Raw genomic sequence first — 27,755 nt, 5'->3', positions numbered from 1 at the left:
AGCCTTCGCCCAGGCCCTTGGTCAGCTCGTGGGCTCCAAGGTTACTGTTCAAACAGCTTGCCCCCGGGTGCAAAGCCCACTTTCCAAGGCTACACTGTCAAGCATGTTGTGAATCAGCAAATCGCCTGGTGGTGAAGGGCGTGTGTGTTAGTGACAAGTGGTACCTGTCCCCTGGAAAGCACCCGGAGGCATGGAGAAACATCCACCAGAGCAGCGCACGGCTTTCCTTCTCTCCCCCAGGGCCTCCTGGGCTAGGGTGGAAGCTGGGAGATGCCTGGCAGGATGGGGAGGCCACCAGACCGCAAGGGAAGACATCATCTGAGCAAAGCATTCTCAAGACCACAGAAGGCCAGGCCCTTCCATGTGCCAGAGGCACATCCAGCCCTATCACAGCTAGGCGCAGGGCCAGGAGGGCCAGCTCCCCAGAGAGGGGACTGAAGGACCCCAGGGACAGGGGAGGCAGCACAGGACGCTGTGACCAGCAGTCATTGGAAATATTTGCTCTTGTAGTGAAAACCGTCTATTGTTCAACCCCACACTCCACATGTGTTTTGCATGCACATGTACTCACGCACACTTGTATGTGCACACATGCCACACACCTGCATGCACATACTCTTATACGGGCACACACAAATGTACACACACACGCACACACTCACATGGGTACATTCATTCATATACACATATGCACACACTCATGTAGACACATGCATGCACACACATGCAAACGGGCACAGAACCTAACATGAACAAGAACTCCCAGCGGGGCAGCTGCACGTGGGTGGGCTCCCACATTACCCTTCAGTCTTTGAACAAGAGGAGGTGATGTAAGGACGGATAAGCCCAATGTCAGTGCTAATCCCAGCAGGTACTAATGATATAATTCCATTTCAAAACACGGTGTATCCCTTGGAATCATTCTGCAGGTGCCCTGCGGGAAGCATCTGGCATGCAGCTTCCTCACTGTAGCTGGGGACAGAACCGCGCCACTGTCAGGATTAGGGTGAGCAGACAGAGCTCTGTTGGCCGGTTGAGCACAAGGTGATTACACGCCTCACTCAGCATGTGAGGACAGTGAAGGGGGACCCTGGGACCCCCAGCCAAGGAGGACTGCAGAGATGCATTCCCAGCCCCGCTCAAGGCCAGCAACACTTGGGAAACAGGCACCATGGTATGCACACACTTCCACACGTGCACACACATGTAGGCACCACGTACACATCTCTACACGGAGGTGCACTTCCAAAATGGCAAAACCAAACTCTTTTTGGACTTGCTATATGCAGTGAAAGGTACAAGCTTTTGTTTAAGATATGAAGTTAGGGCTGGGTGCGGTGGCTCACGCCTGTAATCCCAGCACTTTGGGAGGCCGAGGTGGGCGGATCACGAGGTCAGGAGATCGAGACCATCTTGGCTAACACGGTGAAACCCCGTCTCTACTAAAAATCCGAAAAATTAGCTGGGCATGTCGGTGTGCACCTGTAGTCCCAGCTGCTGGGGAGGCTGAGACAGGAGAATGGCGTAAACCCAGGAGGTGGAGCTTGCAGTGAGCCCAGACTGTATCACTGCACTCCAGCCTGGGCAACAAAGCGAGACTCCGTCTCAAAAAAAAAAAAAAAAAAAAAAGATATGAAGTTATGAGTTACTGCAAATATAAACAGAACTCTGCTGCTTTGCATATCCTGCCCTAAATGCAACGGTGTAACTGGGCGAGAGCCCATCGTGCGGTGCCCCTTGCCCCCTGCTCCCAGAGGTGGCTGTGCATGGGCTAGATGCTTCCTGCTGGGCTGTGCAGGCACTAGGGGAGTGAGGCCAATGCATACCCTCTGTGGGCAGCCGGGCCCCTGAGCATCAGGGCCTTCGTGGCCCTGAAGGCCAACCCTTCTCCAGGAATGGGCCCTGCAGCCGCAGGACAGGGGCCAGGCTGCTCTCCGGGCCTCCTACCTCATTGCTAGGGATACAGCAACACACACTCCTGATTTCGCCACAAATGTTTGCTGTCTCTGCCACCGACGTGTACATCCCCACCTCCTACACGATGCTGACCCACCAGGCCTGGATTGGGGTGGGGGCAGGTGACTCTCCAGGCCCTCCCTCGGAGCCCCCCCAGTGCCCAGGCCTCCTGTCCTGGCACCCACGGGGCACAGGAGAAGCTCCCGCCTTAAGGGCCACCTTCAAAGTCACAGGTGCCCCCATCCCTCAGCTGCCAGCTCTGAATCAGCAACTGAGGGCACAGCTAGGAGGAGGTGGGCGCGGTGGGCACATTCCCAAGTGGGCATCCTTGACTGTATGTGTTTGGCTGAAATCTCTCAACAAAAGCTCACGTCTCGCTCGTGTGGAGGGTCATTTTGGGCCTCTTCTTGTTGTCATGAACAAGGATTATTGACAGCATTGGTTTTCACTGTACCCCTACCCACATTGATCAAATTATGTGAATGTTTAACCTTTGAAGAATGCAGGATATGAGAATTCAAACAGAGAACTCCGTTCAGACCAGCTAAAGTAAGAAAATGCCCGAACAAAATGAGACAGACACCAAATCCTCCAGATCACAGGGATAGAGAGTACCCAAAGACAGGGACCTGCAGACACCTTCTTCAGGCCACTCACGGCCCAGCAGGGGTGGGGACAGACAGGAACGTGGTGCAGCAACCAACTCAAGCCATGGCTGGCCACAGGAAGTCAGAGGTGCTGGCCACAGAAGTCAGGGGACCAGCTCACAGGACCTGGGGGTAGGGGGCTGGAACCACCCAGAGGTTGGGCGTGGTGGGTCACGTGTGCAATCCCAGCACTCCAGGAGGCCAAGGTGGACAGACTGCTTGACCCCAGGAGTTTAAGACCAGACTGAGCAACATAGCTTGTCCCCATCTCTACAAACTAAAAAAATTACTGGGGCATGGTGGTATGCACCTGTAGTCCCGGCTACTCGGGAGGCTGAGGAAGGAGGATCACTTGAGCCCAGGAGTTTGAGGCTGCAGTAAGGTGCACTCCAGCCCAGGAAACAGAGTGAGACCCTGTCTCTAAAACAAACAAAACAAAACAAACAAAAATCAGTTTTCCATGTGATCCCAGCAGCTCCACTCTCTGTGCTTTTTGGTGTGCAAACATTTTCCAAAGAGGCATAATAACTACTGCAGGATTAGCCTAATCACAGGGCAGGCTTTCTTGTTCAAAATTGGAATGGGGGGAGGAAGCAGAAACAAAAGCATTAATTCAGGCCCACGAAGCCTAGGCTTAAAGAGCAATCCATCTGCCTCTTGAGCTTGAAGGCCTGCTCTCCAGAGGGAATACTCACACAAAGTGAGTCTCATGGGAGGCACCTGGCCCCTTGGAGGTCCTGCCAGCCCAGGAAATACCAGATGGGCCGCCAAGCTGCAGACACCCCAGGGAGGCAGCACAGGGCTGGGGGTGCTACAAAGGCCTCCTTCCCTGGCTTGGCTGGGACCCCACCAGCCCCACCCAACCCCTCAGGGGCAGATGCTGGGCCGGAGCCTCTGTGCGCTGGACCTGTAACAAATGCCACTGAAAGCCCTACCTTGTCATGTCTTAGCCACAGGGACGCACACAGAGAGGTGGCGGGGGCTTTGCAGTCTGGTAACAAGCCCCAGGAGGACAGCTGGTCTCCCTATTGCCAAACACAAGGACATCCCATCACATCAGCAGAATGTGCCACTTAAATTAAATTTTCTCCCCAAATGGCTGTGGTTCTTCCCAAGATAAAATTTATCTTCTTCCCTCTTGCGCTTAGGAAGAGAGAAAAATGATCGCAGTACCTTGCTGGCTTCCGGACTTCCTAAGGGTCAAATGAAAGCTCTTTCCATGACACACTGACAGGCAGCCTTAAACCAGCCCAAGTTATAAAAACACTCTGCCTCTTGGAGCCCCAGGAGTGCGAGGACAGACAGCAGCAGGCTGGTGGAGCAGCCTCAGAGGGTGGACAGGCCTGGCTGGCTGCAGCCCCTCCCCCAGGGGCCAGTGTGTGGGCTGGTCAGCCCCTGACCCAGTCTGGCAGCTGCAGGAGAGGCTGGCCCCATGCTCCGTAAACCCCCACAGGGACCTGGGCAGGGGCTACAGAGCCGGCAGCAGGAACAGGCAGGCCCTGGTTGTTTCCGGGAAGCAGTACCTCCATTATCGGACCTGAGAGGACGCTGCGGTCTCATTCACGCCCTCTGCCCATCCCAGTGTTGCCAGCTCAGAGCCCTGCTTTGCAGAAAGCGGACCTACAGACACAGCAAGAGGGCGGACTAGAATAGAGTGACCACAATTCCCTATATTGGGGTTAGGGCACCTGAGCTCCAAAACCCGGCACTGAGGGAGAAGACGAAGCCCAGGGCCGTGGGCATGCAAGAGGCAGAGACAAGGCACACTGGCGGGGCCCAAGTCCCTGCCGGGTGCAGAGGCTTCCCGGTGGAGGCAGCCCTCCAGGTCAGGGAGTGGCAGGAAGATTGTGTGGCTGTGGGACTGGAGTTGGAGCTCAGCTCCTTGGCCCCCCTTGATTGCCAGGCCCCTCTGGGCCTCGGGCTCCTCTTGGCTGCACTTGGATCCCAACCCCCAGTGCCTGCCTCTGTAAAGGAGCTCCCCGGTGTGGGCTCATCGTCCTCGCCTTCCACTTTCCTCCACCTGCCGGGGGCTTGCTCTGTGGAATGGAAGGTTTGGTTTGCAAGGCTGCACGCCCCCTCTGAGCCTAGTCATTTGGGGTCACGTGCCCCTCTGCACCCCTGCCTCCCTGCAGTGGCCATTGCTCCCAGAGGGGCTCCACTGCCTGCCCAGGGTCGCTGTACCTCCCCAGAAACCTCCTCTCTTCTTCAACCTGTCTTGCAGTTTCAGAGAAGGAAAGACACAACACCAGCAGAAAAGGCAAACGGGCTGGCACAAGGCGGGCGTCTGCATGGCAGAGGCAGAGCAGGAGCCGACCTGCAGTCCTTCCCAGGGTCCCCACCAAGACTGGGAGGACAGCCCCTTGCGCCGGGGCGTGGCTATGGGACTGGGGCAGCCAGAACATCCCCCACCCCACCCCAGTGCACTCAAGGGTCCTGCTCACCCACCCACAAGCTCACACTGCTTTCTCAGGAGTTTTCTGAGTTTTCTGCACGTCTTCCTCACCTCCTAGGTTACAAACCAGGTGCTCAGCCCACTCTGGTCAACAAGTATAGCCCCATCTTGCCAGCATATGGCTGTTTAGTGAAGGGCACTGTTTAATTCTGTCTCCCCTTGCCTGAGCTTGGACACGACCCCCCACCTCTGCCATCTGTCCAGCCCTGGGCTCCCTAAGACCTGGATGCAAACAAAGGAAGAAGGGGGCTCCCAACTTGGGGCCCGAGGTGCACTGTGATGCCTGAGTGGCCTCTCTAGGGCAAAAGTGGCATGGTACGACCTTGCAGGCTGGGTCCCAGGCTCCACCGTGGGCACCACTCGCCAGATCTGGAGCTCCTGGGAGTGGGCCCCATGCAGACGTGTGCTGAAAGGAGTTCCTGGCGGCAGCCTGTGCCTGTAGTAGAGAGGGACGAGGGAGGCCTCATGCACGCCGCAGAGCCCACCGAGGGCCTGGGGACAGGGGGACAGGGAGCCTTCTTGGTGGAGGAGCCAACCAGGGGACACAGTGCCCACTGCAGGAGGGGCACTGTGATGCTGGGCACCCTGAGTTGCCCACCTGGCCTTCTGGATGGGACCAGGTAGAAATGTCCCACCCAACTACGGGAGGCACTCAGGGGCCAGGGGAGCAGCCCCGGGATCCATATTAATTTCAGCTCCATTTTAAAGGCGAGTTAAAATAAACATGGGGAATATTTATAAGGCAAATAAATCTGGCAGAAACAGCCCCTCCAAGTGTGAGTGGAGGCCTCCCCTCAGCCCCAGCCCAAGCTGATAAAATACAGAAATGCTACTGTAGACCCTCCGGGCTTATTTTGACTGCGGCAGAGGAATGTAACATGTAAACACTGACTCCCATATTACACTGTTACAACTTGCATTAACAGCGCCGGACAAAAGCCGCATTTTCACAGAAGCATCGTACGGGGATATATCTCCAGCTTAATTTTTAAAAAAACCATTTCCTCACATAAATCATGCTCAGAATGAAACGGGTGACTGATACATTGCAAACACTTTTTTTCTTAAACAATAACATACCTAGATTCCTTCTAAACGAAAGAGCTTTAAAAAAAATCTTCTAAATGTTTTTTTTCTGAAGAAAATAAACACTGCAGTTTCTTTACCGAACAAAATATCTGGAGCCGTGTCTTCCCGGCCTAGCTGGCTGCCCCCAGCACAGGGTTGCAGAGGAGCGCTCCCCAAGCCCCAGCCACCTTGCTAGGGAGACAGCACGGCCAGGGCACCCAGAGCACCAGGTCCCCTCCCCAGGCCCAAGCGGGCAGCCTCTGAGGGGAACAGGCGCGACCAGGGTGGCGAAAGTGCCGGGCTGCAGTGACCATCACCGAAGACCCCAGTACATCGAGGGGCCCAGCAGACATCCTGGTGCTGCCGGACGTCTAAGGCCATTTCCCTGCAGGTCCAGCAGACAAAGCATCCTGCAGGGGCTGGAGGGGCATCCAGACTCCACCCAGAGAAGCCTATGTGAAAGACAGCCAGAGGCACAGGCAGGACTCAGGACACCAAGCGAGAACAGTGCCTCGAGATGGGCACTGGGGCCCGGACAACCCATCTCCACCACGCCACAGAAGAAGTGCAGCCAGTCCAAGGAAGTAAAAGAAAATCCGACTTGCAGACGCCCATAAGGAAAATACAGGGCTTAAAAAAAAAAAAAAAAATCTTGGGGGTGGGGCAGGCCTTTCTGAACATGCAATAAATCAAAAAGCCACTAAGTGTAAAAGATTAAAGTTACATTAAAAAACTTAAACCATTTGTACATCACACAAGTTAAAAGACACTAGAAGCTGAGAAAATCTGCACCACAAGCGACAGAGGATCACATCCCTAATACACAAACCAGCTGGAGGGTAAGAAGAGATAAGAGAAGACAAAAGCCAGGCGTGAAAGTGGGCAAGGACCATGCTGGCGATTTGCGCAGCACACACGGGCATGCTCACAGACACGCTCATCTCAAATGAGGCTGTGACACGAGGCTTTTCACGTAAATGTGTGAAAAGACCACTGATCACAGCAAATGCAAACAGAGTCAGATCATGTGTAACTCAGCAGATAGTCAAAGATTAAAAAAACAGTCTGGGTGCGGTAGCTCACACCTGTAATCCCAGCACTTTGAGGGGCCAGGGTGATCACTTGAGCCCAGGAGTTCAAGACTAGCCTGGGCCACATAGCGAGTCCTTGCTCTAAAAAAAATAATCATTAGCTGGGCGTGGTGGCGGGCGCCTGTAATTCCAGCTACTCAGGAGGCTGAGGCAGGAGAATTGCTTGAATCCAGGAGATCAAGGCTGCAGCGAGCCATGATCGCACCACTGCACTCCAGCCTGGGCGACAGAGCAAGACCCTGTCTCAAAGATAAAAAAACAGATAACCCAGAAATTATGGCATAACAGGAAAAAGTGATTGGTGTGACAACAGAAAAACTTAAAATTTCTGCATGAAATACTATCACCAAGTCCAAAGACAAACTACAATCAGGGGGTCCAATGGAAGGCAGCAGGCAGTCGATGGAAACCAGCGCAAGCTCGGCACAGTCTCAGGAGAGTGTGGGTGCCGTGGGTAGCAATGACCCCTCTCAGGAGAGTGCGGGCACCGTGGGTAGCAGTGACCGCTCTCAGGAGAGTGTGGGTGCCGTGGGTAGCAGTAACAGCTCTCAGGAGAGTGTGGGCACCGTGGGTAGCAGTGATCGCTCTCAGGAGAGTGTGGGCGCACCGTGGGTAGCAGTGACCACTCTCAGGAGAGTGTGGGCACCGTAAGTAGCAGTGATCGCTCTCAGGAGAGTATGGGTGCCGTGGGTAGCAGTGGCGGCTCTCAGGAGAGTGTGGGCGCCGTGGGTAGCAGTGATCGCTTTCAGGAGAGTGTGGGCGCACCGTGGGTAGCAATGACCACTCTCAGGAGAGTGTGGGCGCCGTGGGTAGCAGTGACTGCTCTCAGGAGAGTGTGGGCGCACCGTGGATAGCAGTGACCACTCTCAGGAGAGTGTGGGTGCCGTAAGTAGCAGTGACCACTCTTAGGAGAGTGTGGGCACCATGGGTAGCAGTGACTGCTCTCAGGAGAGTGTGGGCGCCATGGGTAGCAGTGACTGCTGCCCAGGCCAGGGGTATGGGAGGAGAGGCTCCTTTCTGTTTTGTGTCTTATCAAAAAGCTGATGCCTGAGTTACCAAGGACAGGGAAGCAGGCAGAGTACACATGGAATTGGCCTGTCAGCACAAAGTGTGAAGATGGAAGGGCAGCTCCCCTTGTAAAGCGTATAAGACCACCTCACAGCCACTAGGATGGCCACTGTCAAAAAAACAGAAAACATCAAGAAAACAGAGTTTAAAGGAAAAAATAAAAATTAAAGAAAGAAAAACAGAAAACAACATGCACTGGCGAGGATGTAGGGAGCCCGGAGTCCTCCTCAACTGCTGGTGAGAATGTAAGATGGTGTGGGCGCTGTGGGAAACAGGATGGAGGTTCCTCAAGACCATATGATCCAGCAATCCCACTTCTGGGTTTGCATCCAAAAGAACTGAAAGGTCTCCGAGAGGTATGTGCACACCTATATTCACGGTAGCACTGCTCACAACAGCCAAGAAGCAGAGGCAACTTGGGTGTCCACTGACAGATGAATGGATAAACAAAATGTGGTGTGCCTGTACAATGGAATATTACTCAGCCTTAAAAAGAAGGAAATGCAGATACAACATGGATGAAAAGAGTTCCAGACATGGACAGTGGTGATGGTTTCACGACATTATTAATATATTTAATACCATTGAACTGTATACTTAAAAATGGTTAAAGTGGGCCGGGCGTGGTGGTTCACCCCTGTAATCCCAGCACTTTGGAAGGCCAAGGCAGGTGGATCACCTGAGGTCAGGAGTTTGAGACCAGCCTGGCCAACATGGTGAAACCCCGTCTCCACTAAAAGTACAAAAAATTAGCGGGGTGTGGTGGCAGACACCTGTAGTCCTGTCTACTCAGAGGGCTGAGACAGGAGAATCGCTTGAACCCGGGAGGCGGAGGTTGCAGTGAGCCGAGATCGCACCACTGCACTTGAGCCTGGGCAACAGAGTGAGACTCTGTTTCAAAAAAAAAAAGGTTAAAGTGGTAAATTTTATACTACGTCTGTTTTATCACAATGAATAATTGGGAAAATGTGTCAGAAGCACTTCTGATGGTAAACAGATGCACCTCGAAGGTTTTCACTGCAGCATTGATAATGATGAAGAAGAGAAACTACTGAGATGCTCATTAACAAGAGAAAAGTCAAAGGAACTACACCACATCCATTCAAGGGAATCCAGTCCTGACCCCACACAAAGATGCCCCGTGAAGTGTGAAACAATGACAAGCAGAGCATGTGACACACCACTCACACACACACACCACACACACACACTCACACACCACACACACACACATCACTCACACACACATATCTCACACACACACCCCACTCACACACACCACTCACACACACACCACACACACACACCACTCACACACACACCACTCACACACACCACTCATACACACCACTCACACACACACCACTCCCACACACACCACTCACACACACCACACACACACCACTCACACACACACACACACCACACACATACCCACACCCTTCACACACACACACCACTCACACACACCACACACACCCCACACACACCACTCTCACACACACCACACACACACACACCACACACACCACTCACAAACACACACCACTCACAAACACACACCACTCACACACACACCCTTCACACACACACACCACACACATCTGCACGCACACCACGCACATTCGGGCACACACAGAGGTGGGACCGTTTTCCACTGGTATTTTCTCCTGGGGAAGGCTCGAGACTGCTATTGACCAAGCCTCTGCCGCCCTCTGGTGGCCTCTCTGCTCCCTGCCAGCATGAAGTCTCCACACCCCACAGGCAGGAGCTGCCTGGACCTGGGACCTCGGGATGGCCCCCTCTGTGGGCATCAGAATGCACTTAGTGACTCTGCACCTGCTCCCATGGGGAGTGAGAGCCACTCGCACGCTGCTAGCCTCCCTTCCACAATCAAGATGTTGTTTCTGAGGCCTTTGGAGTCTTTGCTAGATTTCAGGGAAACCCAATGTACAAAACCAGAAGACAGTGTGGGTGTTAGATGAGGGCTGGGATAGGGATTGCTGGCTCTCCCCTCCTTAATGTTCTCCCTGATGTCCTTGATGGGACCCACTGGAACCCCAGGGCTCCTGGGAACCCCATTTGACAACCACTGACCTAGATAACAAACAGCTGACTCCCCTTATATGGCATTCCTGTTATTACCTCCAAGGCAGCCACAGGACAGAGCATATCAGCGCTGCAGAGGGCCACAAGTCACAGGCTTATTGTTTAGTTTTGAGACAAAGTCTCACTCTCCCAGGCTGAGCACGGTGGTGCAATCACAGCTCACTGCAGCCTCAACCTCCTGGGCTCAAGCAATCCTCCCACCTAAAGCCTCCCAAGTAGCTGGGACTACAGGTGCACAGTACTATGCTCAGTTAATATTTTCAGATTTTTGTAGGCTGGGTGTGGTGGCTCATGCTTGTAATCCCAGCACTTTGGGAGGCCAAGGTGGGTGGATCACCTGAGGTCAGGAGTTCAAGACCAGCCTGGCCAAGATGGTGAAACCCCATTTCTACTAAAAATACAAAAATTAGCCGGGTGTGGTGGTGGGCGCCTGTAATTTCAGCTACTTTGGAGGCTGAGGCAGGAGAACCACTTGAACCTGGGAGGCGGGGATTGCAGTGAGCCAAGATTGCGCCACTGCACTCCACTCTGGGCAACAGAGTGAGACTCCATCTAAATAATAAAAAAAAAACCAACAGATTTTTGTAGAATTGAGGTCTCACTATATTGCCCAGGCTGATGCTGATCTCGAACTCCTGGCCTCAAGCAATCCTCCCGTCTCAGTCTCCCAAAGTGCTAGGCTAACAAGCGTGAGCCACCACACCTGGCCACAAATAACAGGCCTTTTTTCCTTCTTTTGGGTAAACCGGAAAGAAAGCCCCAGGAGCCAAGCACCAGCACAGGCTCTCAGGGCCCAGTGCTCACTCTGGTGAACAAAAAGAGGACCCCACCATGCACTCGCAGGCCTTACGTTTTTCCAGGGGATTCCTTCAGCCAGAAGATGTCATCACTTGTGATTCCATATTCCAAGGCACCTTCGATCTGTCAAGACAGAAATGACCCCTTGGACAAGAGCTCCATTTGGCCTGTCCTAGGGCTTCCTTAAAGAGGATGCCAGCTTTGCAGAATCGACCAGAGCTGTCCCAGGGCACACAGGCACAGGGCTTCCCTGCTGCCAGTCCTTGTCTGCAGGCTGTGGCCTCTTTGGGGCTACAGGTGGCCTGTCTGCATCTAAGCTGCTGCACTCCAGGTCCCAGTGCCCTCGCAGGGTACCTTTCCCCTCTGTTCCCCAGGACCCTCCCCTTGACTCTGGTTCAGAGCAGGATACGGGGCCTGAGGTGGGTACAGCAACTGCAGGGGCCATACAGGCAGACAGCTGGGCCCCCTCAAGTCTGCCTGGGTTCTGGACAGACACATCAAACAGACAGGGGCATGCAGCCCCAGGGAGCAACACCTGGGTTCTGGGGGGTCCAAACTCAGAGAGAGGAAGTGGGGAGAGAACAGGTCAGCAAGTCAGGGCCAGCAGAGCTCAGGTGTGTCTGCGTGGCAGGGGTGGCCTACAGGGCCAGCCAGAGGAGAGGAGGCACAGGGGGTAAGTGCCACAGGCTGAGGTGGGCAGGAACTGAGGGGCAGCTCTGAGGGCACCTGGCTGAAGCCAGGACGGCCTTCACACTCTCAAGGGCTGGCCCGGGCGGGCTCTGAGCCCAGAAATCATACAGGTCACCTGAAGAGGAGCGGCCACGCAGGTGGGAGGCCCAGGGTGAACGTCCCCTTAGCGGCCATGAGAACAAGATATGCTGGTGGAGGAAGCGGATCTCAAACAGTTTATGCTTCCAATTGGCAAAAAAAATAAAGTCAGGAATTTCTCAGGTTTGCTCAAGGAAAACCAAAAGGTCTGGCAATCAAAGGGACTAAAACGCAAGCAAGCCTTGGCAGACACCCTGGGAGGGCGTGGTGGGGAGGGCGGAGCAGCCCTGAGTTGCCTGCCTCCTAAGGACCAGGAGCCCCTGCTGGATCCCCTGTGGGCCCAAAGAGCCGTCAGCAGCTGCCTATGAGGCGCAGAGCAGGGCCGGGCCAGGCCAGGGCCCCTGTGCAGGGCTCCCTGGTGCGGATGCACGTGCAGCTCTGCCTGGGGCCTCAGAGAAGCCCAGTGACCGCTGGGCTGCTGGAAGCTGGCTGTGGCCTTCTTTAAGCAGAACCACCATGAGCCCAGATGCCAGGAGAGGGGATCACTTGGACCCTGTCTGCAGCAGCTGCCTTGAACAACCGCACAGTGTCATCCTACAAAGCCACACAGCCCTGAGCCCCACCTCTGTGCATAAGCAACCTGCCCCCACTAGAGGCTGCTGTAGCTGCCTGGCGGCCAGACAAGTCCCACGGCCTCTAAGGACTGGGGGTGCTTGTGCTCCTCATGGCCGCTCCTTTCCCTGTTTCCACAGTAAGCACAGGACGAAGTGGAGGCTGGGGTCACATCCAAGAAGCGGCAGAACCTCCCCTTGCTCTGCCTCCACCGGACTGCCCCTGGGTCTAAGTCAGAGGTGGTGTGGCCTCCAGGCCGAGAGAGCCGTGGTCTTCAAGAGCTTGGCTGCAGCCTACTTAGAGGCTTGGAGCAGGCGGCACACGGTTCCCTGGGAGACCCGTGAGGACTGGTCTCAGCCAAACCTCTCTGCTCACCCCCAGCCCATTTGCTTTCCCTGCCGCAACTGCCCCCCAACCCCTCACCCCGGGGCCCCTTCCTCAACTCTGCCCCCACAACCCACAAGACTGGGCCAGGAGTTATTCGCCTCTCTGTTAAAAACAGCGATAAAACTGGCAAGAACCTGTGAGATTCAGAATTATGGAAATTAACCACAGGCTTGCAACAACACAGGGAACATTTAAAGTCAGGAAAAACAGCTGAAGCTGAGTGAAAATGGGAGCTCCAGGGTGTTTTAACTCACTCTGGTCCCACTCCCACCTCAGCGGCAGCCCTGAACAGTGACGTGTCAGAGAGAGCAGAACTCAGCTGGGGTCTTTCAATGCCCCCCGCAAAGAAGAGTCAGAGTCAGCATCTATAGGGTCATCTTTATCCAACTTCACTGGAGCTCAGCCAGGGCTAAAAGCCTCTCTCTGGGGGCACTTGTCTGAGGTTTTCTTCTCACAGCTGCCTGAGGGGATAGGTAACAGCTAGAGCCAACAACTGCCCAAAAAGCTTCAAAGGAAAAGCCAAAGTATGAGATGTCCACTGCAGCTTTGAAAGGTTCCAGCATATTCATGGGAACCTAGGCCAGGCACACACATGGCACTGTGCACACATCAGGAAGGACCAAGGAGGCCCTGAACCCTCACCTCCAGCTGACCTTCATCTCTGCAGAGGCAGGAAGTGAACGCTAGGGCAGAGCTGTCTGCTGCCTGCTAAGTGTGGAAGGCATCCCCTCCAAATGTACACAGAGCCCTCAGCAAAGACCGGGAGAGTTCTTAGTTTAGGGAAATCTCCATGCAGTTCTTAGCTGACCACTAAGCTAACCAAGTAAAGACTTCAGTGGCCACATACAACAAAGAATAAGAGTCTACAAAGTCAGTTCCAGAAAGTCACCAAATAAGCAGCTGTAATAACAGAGTCCTGGGGCAGAAGAAGAATCTGGTTTCCAAAGTTTCCACATTAAATTATTTGAAATGTTCAGCTTTCAATAAAAAAATTACAAGATACATGAAGAAACAAGAAACGATGACCCTTACACCCCGCTGGAAGGAATGTAAAACACAGTCATTGTGGAAAACAGTCTGAGGTTCCTTGAAAGATTCAACATAAAGTTACCACATGACCTGGCAGTTCTGCTCCTAAGTGTAACCCAAGAGAAGTGAAAACTGAAGTCCACCAAAAAACTTCTTTGCAGATGTTCACAGTGGCACTATTCATTAATAGCTAAAAAGTGGAAATAACACATGTGTTTATCCAAGCAAGCAGATAAACAAAGTGTGGTCTATCCATACAATGGAATAGTATCTAGCCATAAAAAGGAATGATACTGACACACGCTACAATGTAGGTGAACCTGGAGGATGTTATGCTCAGTGAAGTAAGCCAGTCACTAAGGGACACACACGTACGAGTCACTAAGGGACACACATGTACCAGTTACATGAGAAGGACTTAACATGTACGATTCCACTTACACGAGGTGCCTAGTGTTGTCAAATTCATAGAGACAGAAAGTAGGTGGTGGTTGCTAGGGGCTGGGGGAGGAGGCACTGGGGAGTTGGGTTTAATGGGAATAGAGTTTCAGTTCGGGGATGATGGAAGGAGTTCTGGCAATGGATGGTGGTGACTGATGGCCGCACAGCTCTGTGAATGTACTAAAAACCACTGAATTGTATCCTATAAAAGGCTAAATTTTATAGCGTGTGAATTTTATTTCAAACTTTTTTTAAACTGGGGGACGTGAAGGAGGAAGATGAAGAATGAGGCTTATATCCTGAATGTTCCAACATTCTGAGGCTGAAGGGAAAAGGGGGAATCAGCAATGGAGACTTAGGAAGCAGGATCCTGGTGTGGAAGGGCACGGATCCAGCGGGGCAGGGGGAGAGCAGAACGAGAGCTGTCCTGAGGATCTGGCAGCATGGAGGCCACTGGGGACTCCACATTTCAGCAGTGTGGATTCAAGAGAATTGGAAAGCAGAAAGTGATGATAGTGAGTATAGGGGGAAAGGGTGTGCAAGCTGCCGCTGTGGGAAGCGCGTGTGTAAAAGTGTATCCCTCAAAGAGGCCGGGAATGGGCCATGGCAGCAGGGACACTGTGCTCTGGGGACACTCACGTGCGTGGGGTATCTCGGCCGCCCTCCAGTAGCAATGATGATGTGGTCAGCTGATAGCAGAATCTGAGAAGGAAAGGAGAAAGCCGTGGGTCAGCAGGTGCATGGTGATCACCCCACTGGAGGGCCTGAGCACCACAGACCTTGGCCAGCAGTTCCCACGGCCCCTGCCCTGGAGCGTGCACCCTCGGCCAGCAGTTCAGAGGCCCTATGGAACTGGAATCCCATCAACCGTCAGCCTGGCGGGAGGGGGACGGGCAGAAAGGACGGGGATGTTCTAACTCCAAGCACTTCAAGGCACCCTCAAATCCCCAGAAAATCCTGCAAAGAGGGTGTGGTCACCAACCCTGTTGCCATGTCACTCCAAGCAGCAGGGCAGCAAATTATTTGATCATGTTAAAGACAAGTGCCCAGCCTCAAAAGAAGCCACCTTTTCGATTCCAGCAGCATGTGTTACTGAGAACAGCACCCAGACCAAACACAGCTGCAGTTGGTGCCCAAGGTCTGCAGAAGGGTCCACAAGGAGCCATGCGAGTAAGTCAGATGCTCACCTCTTTCCCACCTTTGGCAACGCCACAAACCGTGTGCTCGTCAACAAAGCTGGCTTTGATGTTAAAGTACTTGACTTTTCTGAAAGAGAAAGATAAGATTTTCAAACATTTCCTCTGCAAATTAAACCTCACCAACTGGATCAAATATGGAGCACTGGTAAAACGGAGCTCCAGCCCCCAGCAGGACCTGGTGCTGTGGCTCAGATGGACCAAGAGGTAAGCGGCAACCATGCTGAGAAGGATGGAGGGGATGTGGGGGCACCTCGCCTGTCCCCCAGGGATCTCAGGGACATGTTAACCACAGGTGTCAAAGCAGGGACAGAAGCCAGCTCAGCACAGTCCTGAGAGGCCATGTACAGCCCTGGTGTGCAGCAAGAGGTGGCTGGACCTCTCTTGGGGACAGTCCTCATCACCTGGATATGTTCCAGCAGGGAGCTGTGGTACCCGCCAGATGGTGTCACCTTCTGACTTCAGGGGTGTGGTAACGCCAAGAGAACGGGCATGACAAGGCTGGCGAAACGGTGGCTGGAGCATAGTGCACAGAAGCAAATGACCCACACTTTCTTCTTTTTTTTTTTTTTTTTTTTTTTCTGAGTCAAAGTCTCACTCTGTCGCCCAGGCTGGAGTTCAGTGGCACGATCTTGGCTCACTGCAACCTCCACCTCCCAGGTTCAAGCCATTCTCTTGCCTCAGCTCTTGCCTCAGCCTCCTGAGAAGCTGGGATTACAGGCTTGCGCCACCACGTCTGGCTAATTTTTGTATTTTTAGTAGAGATGGGGTTTCGTCATGTTGGCCAGGCTGGTCTTGAATTCCTGACCTCAAGTGATCCACCCACCTCAGCCTCCCAAAGTGCTAGGATTACAGGCATGAGCCATCGCGCCCCACCCTTTTTTTTTTTTTTTTTAAAGACATCCTCTCACTCTGTCACCCAGGCTGGAGTGCAGTGGCACGATCATAGCTCACGGCAGCCTCGTCTCAAGTAACTGGAACTATAGGCATGGGCAACCACACCTGGCAAGTTCATTTTATTTTTTATAGGGATGTAGCAACAAAACTATGTTGCTCAGGCTGGTCTCCAACTCCTGGGCTCAAGTGATCCTCCCACCTCAGCCTCCCAAAGTGCTAGGATTACAGGCATGAGCCACTGCACCCAACCAACACTTTCTAAGGACAAAAGGACCATGCTGCAGCAAGGGTTCTGGGAAGGCTCTGCCTCCTGCTTGAGGCTGCCTTCTCCCCACTGACAAGCCTGCGCTTCTATGGGCTGTCTGAGCTGCGTGAAGTTCCTACAGCAAGAGCCCTTCAATCACCTCGACAGCCAGGAAGCAGCCGTGGGACACAGCCGGGCAATGCTCATGACAGCACTTTTCAGAAGAGTGAAAAAGCAGAAACAGCCCAGGTGTGCCCCAGCCTCCTTCTGCAGGTGGCTCCGGAGCAGGCAGTGGGCTGGGCCTGTTTGGTGCCTGCCCAGGAGCTGCCCAGGGCAGGGAGGAGGGAGGGCAGAGCCTGCTGCCTCCAGGAAACTGTACCAGGGGATACAGAGCCCCACAGAGAAACACAGAAATGCCACAGCACAATGTGGCTTAGCTCCCTGGATAGGGGAGAGCTCATGAGGTCCAGGTGGAGGGCGAGCAGTTGGCTTCCTGGCTCCACTTTCCTGGGTTTAGTGGGCACAAAACTGCTGCCCGCTGTGAAGCCCCAGGAAGACCCGCCCTGGGGCCAAGCAAATGGTGCATGAGAGAGCCACCAGACCTCTGCAGGACCACTGTCCCCTCCACAGCCCAGGGAGAAAGGCTGGGCCAGAGGTGGTACCAGTTTCAGGCATCTGCTGTGCTGGCAGCTGAGCCCCAGGGGAAGGTTGCAGGCCGGGGGAGCATCAGCCTCTGTGCCGGAGATCCCCCAGGGGCTGACAGGAACGGTGACCAAGTAGGGACATTTGCTCCAGCGGAAAGCACCAGGCTCCTGCATCCACACCCAAGGAGCTGGAGGTGTGCAGTAAGAAGGGGGTTCACAGGGTGGGGGCTTGCCACTGGGATGGCCCTCACCACGTATCAGCCCCAGGCCCAGCCATGTCCACGCTCTCTGGCCTGAGGCCTCCCAGCCCCAAGCGCCTCCTCCCCGTGCAGCCCTGGGCTCTGGCCATTCTGCCAATGTGCCTCACTCATTCCTTGGCAGCACCTCCAGGCTCTGCTCAGCAGCAAAGGGCAGTCTCCCCTTCCCCTGCAGTCACTCCCATCTGCTCCTTGTCCTCATCCCCACCCATGAGCAGGACGTGAACCCCCAGAGCGTGCCAGAGCATGCTCTGCACAGTAAGTAAGTGTGTGTCCAGGCATGGAACGCCCGAGAGAAGGCCCAGAGGGCGGTCCACTCCCGGAGAGAGCTTCAGTACCTGTCCTGAAGCTGGACACGGTGGCCCCAGTTCAAGGATTTCACGTGATTTTGAACAGCTTCTGCCATCTTCCTCCTGTGAAGATACGAAACAAAATGTAAAAGCCACAACACAGATGTTAGTTGCAGGGCCTCACAATGAACTATTAGATTCAAATGGTACATTCATAGAAATATCAAAAAACAAGAGTGCTTTTAAAGGTGGCAAAACGTGACATCCATCCCTACGTGCCACCGCCTGTCCCAGGCTCGGGGCTGTGGACCTTTGGACTCACAGAAAACAGGGGCTCTGACCCACGGCTCTCCAGATGCAGCTGCTCTGTGCCCCAAAGGCTACCCACTGCAGGCAGAGGCCTATCTGAGCCACTGTGGGTGTGGCTGGGACACGTGGTCCCCTTCCCAGAAGAGCTCAGCTGAAGCGCCCTCCCACCCGCACTCCTGGCCTTGGAGATGCACTGTTCTTGGTGGGGCTGTGCTGTGCATGGCTGTAGCATCCCTGGGCTCCCCACAAAGGGGAGCAAACCCTTCCCCAGTGACAACCTAAACTGTCTCCAGACATTCCCAAATGTCTGAGGCAGACAGCACAGAGTCGCCCCCGGCTGAGAAACCCATCCTACAGCCCACTCCCCATGAGGGTTCGTGGAGGATAAGCCTCCTCTTCCTCTTCCACCCAAGAGTAGAAGAAAAGCACTGGAATGCCACGGCGCCAGATCCTTACCAGTCATGCAGCACGGGCTGGGCCACCTCCCAGCCATAGTGGGGGGCATCTTGGATCAGTCCCCCCAGCAGTGCCGCCTGGTGCATCAGCTTCTTGGGGATGCAGCCCACGTTGACGCAGGTGCCGCCGAGGCCCCACCGGGTGCCTGGGACATGGGAAGAGCACATTTGAATTTATGTTCAGGTGACTGCTGGAGGCTTCCCTGTTCTTCTAGAGTGTTTGGAATTCCTTTAAGTTGCTTTGTAACTCTAACACAGCCCAGCTGACATGCCACACGAATCTGCTCTCTATAACTGTACTCAAAAATAAAAAGTTGTTTTTATTTTTTTATTATTTATTAATTTATTTATTTGAGATGGAGTTTTGCTCTTGTTACCCAGGCTAGAGTACAATGGCACGATCTCGGTTCACCCCAACCTCCGCCTCCTGGGTTCAAGCTATTCTCCTGCCTCAGCCTCCCGAGTAGCTGGGATTATAGGCATGCACCACCATGCCCGGCTAATTTTGTATTTTTAGTAGAGATGGGATTTCTCCATGTTGGTCAGGCTGGTCTTGAACTCCCAACCTCAGGTGATCCTCCCGTCTTGGCCTCCCAAAGTGCTGGGATTACACATGTGAGCTACCGTGCCCGGCCTATTTTTATTTTTAATTAAAAAAAAATTTTTAGGCTGAGTGTGGTGGCTCACACCTGTAATCCCAGCACTTTGAGAGGCCGAGGCGGGCGGATAACCTGAGGTCAGGAGTTCAAAAACAGTCTGGCCAACATGGTGAAACCCTGTTTCTACTAAAAATACAAAAATTAGCTGGGCGTGGTGGCACACGCCTGTAGTCCCAGCTACTCAGGAGGCTGAGGCACGAGAATCACTTGAACCCAGGTGGCAGAGGTTGGCAGTGAGCCAAGATCGCACCACTGCACTCCAGACTGGGCGACAGAGCGAGACTCTTTCTCAATTAAAAAAAAAAAATTTAGAGATAAGTTCTCACTCTGTCGCCCAGGCTGGAGTAAAGTGGTGCAATCATAGCTCACTGCAGCCTCGAACTCCTGGGCTCAAGTGATCAAGGCCTGCCTTGGCTTCCCAAAGTGCTGTGAGTACAGGTGTGAGCCACTGCACCTGGCCAGAGTCGTTTTCAATAATGATGAAGAACTTTAAAGTAATGATGAGTGAAACAGGACACTGTCCAGAAACCATGGACAGCAGGGCTGAAGGACTTTGGTGTCAGCTGCCCTCTGTACAGGAACTGGGCCCATGGCCCACCTCCCACCTCCTTCCCCAGGACACCCGGCTCCCATAGGGTTCTGCCTACCTTGGGGAGAAGGTTCCACGTAGTCCACCACGGCCACCTTCCTTCCCAGCTGAGCGGCTGGAAGGATAAGGAGAGCAGCAGGTGAGCGTGGGGAGCTGGCTCAGGACTCAAGAACAGGCACTCCTCGGAGCTTGTGAGGTCCAGAAGAGCGTGGGCAGGGCCTGGGCCTGTGGCTGCCCACACAGTGGCTGAACTGCGCAATGCTAGGGACCCCTGATCTGCCTCTGCGCTCTGACCCGCTGAGCTGCACAATGCTAGGGACCCCTGATCTGCCTCTGCGCTCTGGCCTGCTGAGCTGCGTGATGCTAGGGACCCCTGATCTGCCTCTGCGCTCTGGCCTGCTGAGCTGCGCGATGCTAGGACCCCTGATCTGCCTCTGCGCTCTGGCCCGCTGAGCTGCACTGCCTGCTGGCTCTGCATTGAGTCTTCCAGCCTCTTTCTGCCACTGCCCACCCAGCTGCGCTGCCCACAGGCAGGAGCCCTCAGACCTCTCAGGGCCCGCAGCCTTTGTACCATCCACCCCTCACAGTGCTGGCATCAGCCCCACCTGCCCCTGCACGTTCATGTTCACCATAAGCCCAGTGCCCACCCAAGCATCCCTGGGTGGCATCCCCCAGGTAGCCACTCACCGGGAATGGCTCCTGACTCAGAGGCTCTCCCTTGCCCCTTCCCATCCCAGCCAGAGCCCCCTAGGTGGGTATTCGCTGCCTCACTCTCAGGACCAGGACACCAAAGCTCAGGAGAAGTGACGCAGCAGCCCCAGGGTGGGCCAGCCCCAGAGCAGGAGCCGAGACCTGACTCCAAACCACACTTCCCGCTGCAGAGCCACCCAGCTGCCCTCCCAGCCATCAGCGGGGCCACCCAGGGCCACAGGTTTTGGGGCCAACTCAGAAACCATTAGCCAGGACCGGGCATGGTGGCTCACACCTGTTATCCCAGCACTTTGGGAGGCTGAGGCAGGTGTGTCACTTGTGGTCAGGAGTTCAAGCCCAGCCAGCCTGGCCAACATGGTGAAACGTGTCTCCACTAAAAATAAAAATTAAAAAATTGGCCAGGTGTGGTGGTGCAAGCCTGTAGCCCCAGCTACCCGGGAGGCTGAGGCAAGAGAATCGTTTGAGCCCAGGAGGCAGAGGCTGCAGTGAGCGGAGATCACACCACTGCACTCCAGCCTGGGAGACAGAGCAAGTCTCTGTCTCAAAAAAGAAAGAAAAAAAAAAAAAACATTAGCCAGGGCTAATTTCAAGCTTCCATTTGCCTAGGCTTGGGCACTGCATCAGCAAACGTCAGGCCTCGGACTTGACTGCCTCCCAGGGCACACATAAATCTCATGAACCCTAAAATGCCAAGGAAAGTGTTTGATTTGTGGCTATTAGAAAGCAAGATTAGAACAAAGTTTTGTAAGAGTTCATTTTTAAAATCCATTTTGCTTGGCTGGGTGCAGTGGCTCATGCCTGTAATCCCAGCACTTTGGGAGGCCAAGGTGGGCAGATCACGAGGGCAGGAGATCGAGACCATCCTGGCTAACACAGTGAAACCCTGTTTCTACTAAAAAATACAAAAACAAAATTAGTTGGGCGTGGTGGCGGGTGCCTGTAGTCCCAGTTACTCGGGAGGCTGAGGCGGGAGAATGGCGTGAACCTGGGAAGCGGAGCTTGCAGTGAGCTGAGATCATACCACTGCACTCCAGCCTGGACGACAAAGCGAGACTCCATCTCAAAAAAAAAAAAAAAAATCCATTTTGCTCACTGAATTAATAATGGCATTCCCACGCTCAACTTAAAAGCTCAAGCCAAGGGGATGCTTCAAAAAGCTAATGTTACCCAGGCGTGGTGGCTCACGCCTGTAACCCCAACACTTTGGGAGGCCAAGTGGGGCAGATCAGGAGTTCGAGGTCAGGAGTTCGAGACCAGCCTGGCCAACGTGGTGAAACCCCACCTCTACTAAAAACACAAAAATTAGCAAGGCATGGTGGCAGGCTCCTGTAGTCCCACTTACTCATGAGGCTGAGGCAGGAAAATTGTTTGAACCCAGGAAGCAGAGGTTGCAGTGAGCCAAGATTGTGCCACTGTACTCCAGACTGGGTGACCGAGCGAGACACTGTCTCAAAAAAAAAAAGCCAATGTCCACAAGGCGCAGTGGCTCACACCTATAATCTCAACACTTTGGGAGGCCACGGCAGGCAGATTGCTTGAGCCCAGGAGTTTGAGACCAGCCTGGGCAATATAGCAAAACCCTGTCTCTACAAAAAATACAAAAATTAGCCGGGTGTGGTGGCGTGCACCTGTGGTCCCAGCTGCTCGGGAGGCTAAGGTGGGAGGATGGCTTGAGCTTAGGAGGTGGAGATTGCAGTGAGCCAAGATTGTGCCACTGCACTCCAGCCTAGGTGACAGAGCAAGACCCTGTCTCAAAAAAAAAAAAAAAAAAAAAAAAAAAGCCAGTGTGTAACTTCCACATCTGACCATGATGGAGCAGCAGGGCCCAGATTTACCCTCCCCCTGAAGCAACCCAAAACCCAGGTAAAATGCGTGAAACAACGGGCTTTCAGGTACTCCATGTCAGGCAACAAAGGACCTAAGAGAGAGGAAACAAACATGGTGAGCCCTGGGGAGTCTCCAGGACCCAGCACTGCAGGCCAGGGGAGACGGGGAGAGTCCAGCACAGGAGAGGGCTGAGAGCTGGGGGAGACTGAGGCAGCCAGAGATCATGCATAGAAGACAGTGAGGAGGGGGCTGCCCAGAGAATCTGGGAGATCTGATTGGCGCATGTGTCTTGGGAAACTACCTGAGACCAGACAGAACCACCTGGAAGGACTGGAGGAGACAGAGCCCACACAGGGCAGGGGACAGTGCCTGTTCCCAGAATCTGGACTGGGAAAAGCATATAATTCCTGGGGCGTTGGGTCATGCCCCAGTAGTTGAGAATCATTAGCCCTAAACTGGGCACTGCTCCATACGGTACCTAACAAATCTTTTGCAAAAGACCCAAAAGGATCAAACTGACTCTTAATAACTGCATCCCAGAACAGAGCTCAATAATAGTATTTCCAGAAATACAAAAATGCCCAGAACCCAACAAGGTAAATTCAAGTGTCTGGCATTCAACCAAAAATTACCAGTCATGCAAAGAAGCAGGAAAATACACCTATAAAGGGGACAAAAAAATAATCAGTCAATGGAGACTGACTTGGAACAGACACAGATGTCAGAATTAGCAGAAAACATCAATAAAACAGGTATTCTAACTATTCCATATTTTTTAATTTTTATTTCCTTGCTTAGATGCCTCACTTCTGTGCCCTAACTCCACCTTATCACATATGATAAACTATCTGTTCATGTGTCTGTCTCGGTAACTAAACTGCAGAACTCCATGAGTCAGGGGCTTTGGTCCTGGTTTGTCTTTGTTGTTCCGGGTCCTGGCCCAGAGCTTGGACCACATTAAGTATTCGAATAGTTTGTTGAAGAAATTAACATGTTAAAAACAAACCTTTCTCACAGAACACTGTTCCTCCTTCAGTGTTCAAGATCCCAGACCTTTGGGTCCCTTTTTACCTACTTACTCCCTACCAAAAGTTCTCTCTCCTTCGACTCCAGGGTGGTTTTATAAACCTCTTATGCATCTCAACTTGCACTATATGGTAGCTACTTCTCACAGCCAGACTTTTGGTGTGGGAAGGATCTTTTTTTCTTTTTTTTTGAGATGGAATCTAGCTCTGTCACCCAGGCTGGAGTGCAGTGGCACGATCTTGGCTCACTGCAACCTCCACCTCCTGGGTTCAAGCGATTCTCCTGCCTCAGCCTCCTGAGTAGCTGGGATTACAGGTGCGCACCACCATGCCCGGCCAATTTTTTTGTATTTTTAGTAGAGATGGGGTTTCACCATGTTGGTCAGGCTGGTCTTAAACTCCTGATCTCATGATCCGCCCACCTCGGCCTCCCAAAGTGCTGGGATTACAGGCGTGAGCCACCACGTCCAGCCAGGAAGGATAGTATATGCAATTTGTTGTACCTACTTACCTGAAGTTTGAGTCTCCTTCATAACATCCTCACCAAGTGCTCACCTATGCCTGGTGCCTTTGTCTGGGAATGTACTGCCTTCCCAAGTGGCCATTTAATTTTGAGAACTCTCCCAATATAAAATTCCTCCTCATATTAATTGGAAATGTTTTCCTATAACTCTTAACTATCTCCAATCCCTCTCCCACATGCCCACTCTTTAAAATTTAAAACTATTTTTTTTCCTTTCCCTTAAGTTTTCTCTTTTTGAATTCCTTCGATGATGAGTTTCGAGGATAGATTCCTTCAACTAGGATAGTTTAGGTCACTTCTCTCCAAATGACCCACCTTCTCCAAACCTCTGTTCAGAAGGGACTGCGATGCTCCCAGTAGGAAGTCTGAGGCCCTAAAAATGGGCAGCTCTCGACCTGTCCTGGCTCTGGGCTGTATCAGCCTTGAACTCGGTCACATCAAACATCTGACTTATAGAAGTTAACACAGCAGACTGGGCATGGTAACTGACGCCTATAATCCCAGCACTCTGGGAGGCCGAGGCGGGCAGATCACCTGAGGTCAGGAGTTCGAGACCAGCCTGACCAACATGGTGAAAGCTCGTCTCTACTAAAAATACAAAATTAGCCAGGTGTGGTGGTGGGTGCCTGTAATCCCAGCTACTCGGGAGGCTGAGGCAGGAGAATTGCTTGAACCCGGGAGGCAGAGGTTGCAGTGAGCTGAGGTGGCACCACTGCACTCTAGCCTGGGCAACAAGAGTGAAACTATGTCTCAAAAAAAAAAAAAAGTTAACACAGCATTCACTGAAACCCCTGAGGCTTTTTTTTTTTTCTTCAAATCTTGTGGACTTCTGAGTGGTACAACTGCAGCTGCCTTGCCTGGTAACTTAGGTACCTGGTTTGTGGGTCCAAGTGTAGGCCATTCGGGTAGACTTGATTTTTTTTTAATTTAAAAAAAGGTTTTTTTTTTCTTTTAAAGAGACAGGGTCTCACTTTGTCACCCAGACACTGGTGTGCAGCGGTGTGATCACAGCTTGCTTACGCCTTGACCTCCTGGGCTCAAGCAATCCTCCCAGCTCAGCCTCCCAAAGTGCCGGGACCACAGGCACACACCACGCCCAGCCCTCAGTGGTTTTGATGGATGAGTGTATCCCCAGACCCTCCGAAGGGGAGGACAGTGCCTTATCTCTCTCCTTCTTCCACCAAGAAGGCCGCAACTGGCCTTTTAACTTTGATCCAAGCGAGGCTGAAAAGCAAACAGGGCGTTCATCTTCATCCTTTATAGCCACATAGCCACATCTCTCGCCCACAAGCAGATTCCACCACCCCCCGCACCCTAAGGCCCAGCCTCATCAGCCGCAGGATCTTCACCTGGCCTTTCACACCGAAGCAGAAGGGGTGATGGTTTACTTTCAGCTGCATGGTCTCCATCGTACCCGTAGACCCAACAGCCAAGCTTCCCCTCCGACCCTTCTCCTCAGCTCACTGCCCCACTAGCCATTCTGCATGTTCAAACAGTGCAGGAGCAACACGGAAGATATAACCAAAGGCTCAGGATGGATTGTAGAGATGAAAACTACAATACAGGAGATGAAAAATACACTGGATGGGATTAATGGCAGGTCAGATGTTGCAGAATCTTTTATTGGTGGGTTTGAAAACATAGGAATAGAAACTATCCAAAATGAAATGCAGAGTGAGAACTGTTTCTAATGAAAAGAGCATCAGTAGGTTGTGGGGAAGCTTCATGCAGCCTAATATACATGGAATTAAAAGTCCCCACATGTGAGGGGAAGAGGGAGGGACAGAACAGTTATTTGATAAAATAATGGTCAAAACATTTCACAACTTCACGAAAACTAAAAATTCATAGAACCAAGAAGTTCAACAAACTCTAGCAAAAAAAATAATAATAACAGAACAACATCAAGGCACACCATAAGTAAAAACCACTGCTCAAGGCCAATGAAAAGAGAAAATCCTAAAAGCAACCAAGACACGCTACAGAGAAACTAAGATAAAAATAGTAGCAAATTTCTCACTGGAAACAATGCAAGCCAGAAGTCAGAGGGGCAAAATTTTTAAAGTACTGAAAAAAAAAAAGGGGGGGGGCCAGGCATGGTGGCTCACGCCTGTAATCCCAGCACTTTGGGAGGCCAAGGCGGGCGGATCACAAGGTCAGGAGATCGAGACCATCCTGGCTAACACAGTGAAACCCCGTCTCTACTAAAATCACAAAAAATTAGCCTGGCATGGTGGCATGCGCCTGTAGTCTCAGCTACTCAGGAGGCTGAGGCAGGAGAATGGCGCGAACCCGGGAGGCAGAGATTGCAGTGAGCCGAGATTGCGCCACTGTACTCCAACCTGGGTGACAGAGCAAGACTCCATCTCAAAACAACAACAACAACAACAACAACAACAACAAAAGAGGGCAAAATAAAGATGTTTTCAGACATACAAAAGCTGAAAGAATTCATTACCCCCAGAGCCATATTACAAGAAATGCTAAAGGATGCCCTTAAGGTAGAAGAAAAATGCCAGATGGAAATGTGGATCCTCACAAACGAATGAAGAGCACAGAAATACATGGGTGAGTATGTGAGATTTTCTCACACGATTTAAGTATATTTTAAACAAAAATAATAATGATGTATTGTGGATTTATAACATGTAACAGTAAACACATGATATAATAACATAGAATGAAGGGTAGGAGGGGTGGAATAGATGTGTGCTCTTTTAAGAGTAGACTGGCAAGTTAAGGTACATGCCATAAACCCTAAAGCAACTCAAAATAAATCAAAGACCTAACTGTAAGAGCTTGAACTATAAAATGCTTAGAAGAAAACACAGGTGTAAATCTTTGTGACCTTGGATTTCTTAGCTATGATACCAAAATCATAAGCAACAAAGGAAAAAAATAGATAAATTGGACTTCACCAAAATTTAAAACTTTTGTGGCACAAAGGATACCATCAAGAAAGTGCAAAGAGGCCAGGCACGGTGGCTCACGCCTGTAATACCAGCACTCTGGGAGGCCGAGGTGGGTGGATTACCTGAGGTCAAGAGTTCAAGACCAGCCTGGCCAACATGGTGAAACCCCATCTCTACTAAAAGTACAAAAATTAATCGGGTATAGTGGTGTGTGCCTGTGGTCCCAGCTACTCGGGAGGCTGAGGCAGGAGAATCGCTTGAGCCCGGGAGGCACAGGTTGCAGTGAGCCAAGATCACACCACTGCACTCCAGCCAGGGTGACAAAGCGAGACTCCATCTCAAAAAACAAAACAACAGTGGCTCACATCTGTTAATCCCAACCCTTTGGGAGGCCAAGGTGGGCGGATCACTTGAGAGGTCAAGAGTTGGAGAACTTGGAGAGTCAAGAGTTGGTGAAACCCCGTCTCTACTAAAAATACAAAAAATTAGCTGGATGTGGTGGTGCACACCTGTAATCCCAGCTACTCGGGAGGCTGAGGTGGGAGAATTGCTTGAGCTTGAGAGGCGGAGGTTGCAGTGAGCCAAGATGGTGCCACTGCACCCCAGCCTGGGCAACAGAGTCAGACCCTGTCTTAAAACAAACAAACAAACAAACAAACAAAAAACAGCTGAAATGTCCAGAACAGACACATCCATGGATATAGGAAGTAGATTAGTGGTTGACAGGGGCTGGGGAGAGGGGGGAAGAGACTGACTGCTAATGGGTACAGGGTATTTTGGGGAGAAACTAA

The 27,755-nt window shown here is 52.4% G+C and overlaps 1 protein-coding gene across 1 annotated transcript in view; it reads right to left on the bottom strand.

Annotated features, from left to right (window-relative positions):
- The window catches only part of TXNRD2 (thioredoxin reductase 2), a 66,455-nt gene that overhangs the window by 23,652 nt on the left and 15,048 nt on the right, over nt 1-27,755 (bottom strand). The window contains 6 exon segments of the mRNA NM_001256472.1: nt 11,242-11,312; nt 15,066-15,128; nt 15,614-15,692; nt 18,003-18,077; nt 18,720-18,864; nt 20,025-20,081. Of these exon segments, the coding sequence (NP_001243401.1) occupies nt 11,242-11,312; nt 15,066-15,128; nt 15,614-15,692; nt 18,003-18,077; nt 18,720-18,864; nt 20,025-20,081 (490 nt within the window).

Source organism: Pongo abelii, chromosome 23, assembly GCF_028885655.2.
Source record: "Pongo abelii isolate AG06213 chromosome 23, NHGRI_mPonAbe1-v2.0_pri, whole genome shotgun sequence".
Lineage (NCBI taxonomy): Eukaryota > Metazoa > Chordata > Mammalia > Primates > Hominidae > Pongo > Pongo abelii.
The sequence above is the reverse complement of the archived record's forward strand: the minus strand, read 5'-3'. Positions and strand labels throughout refer to the sequence as shown.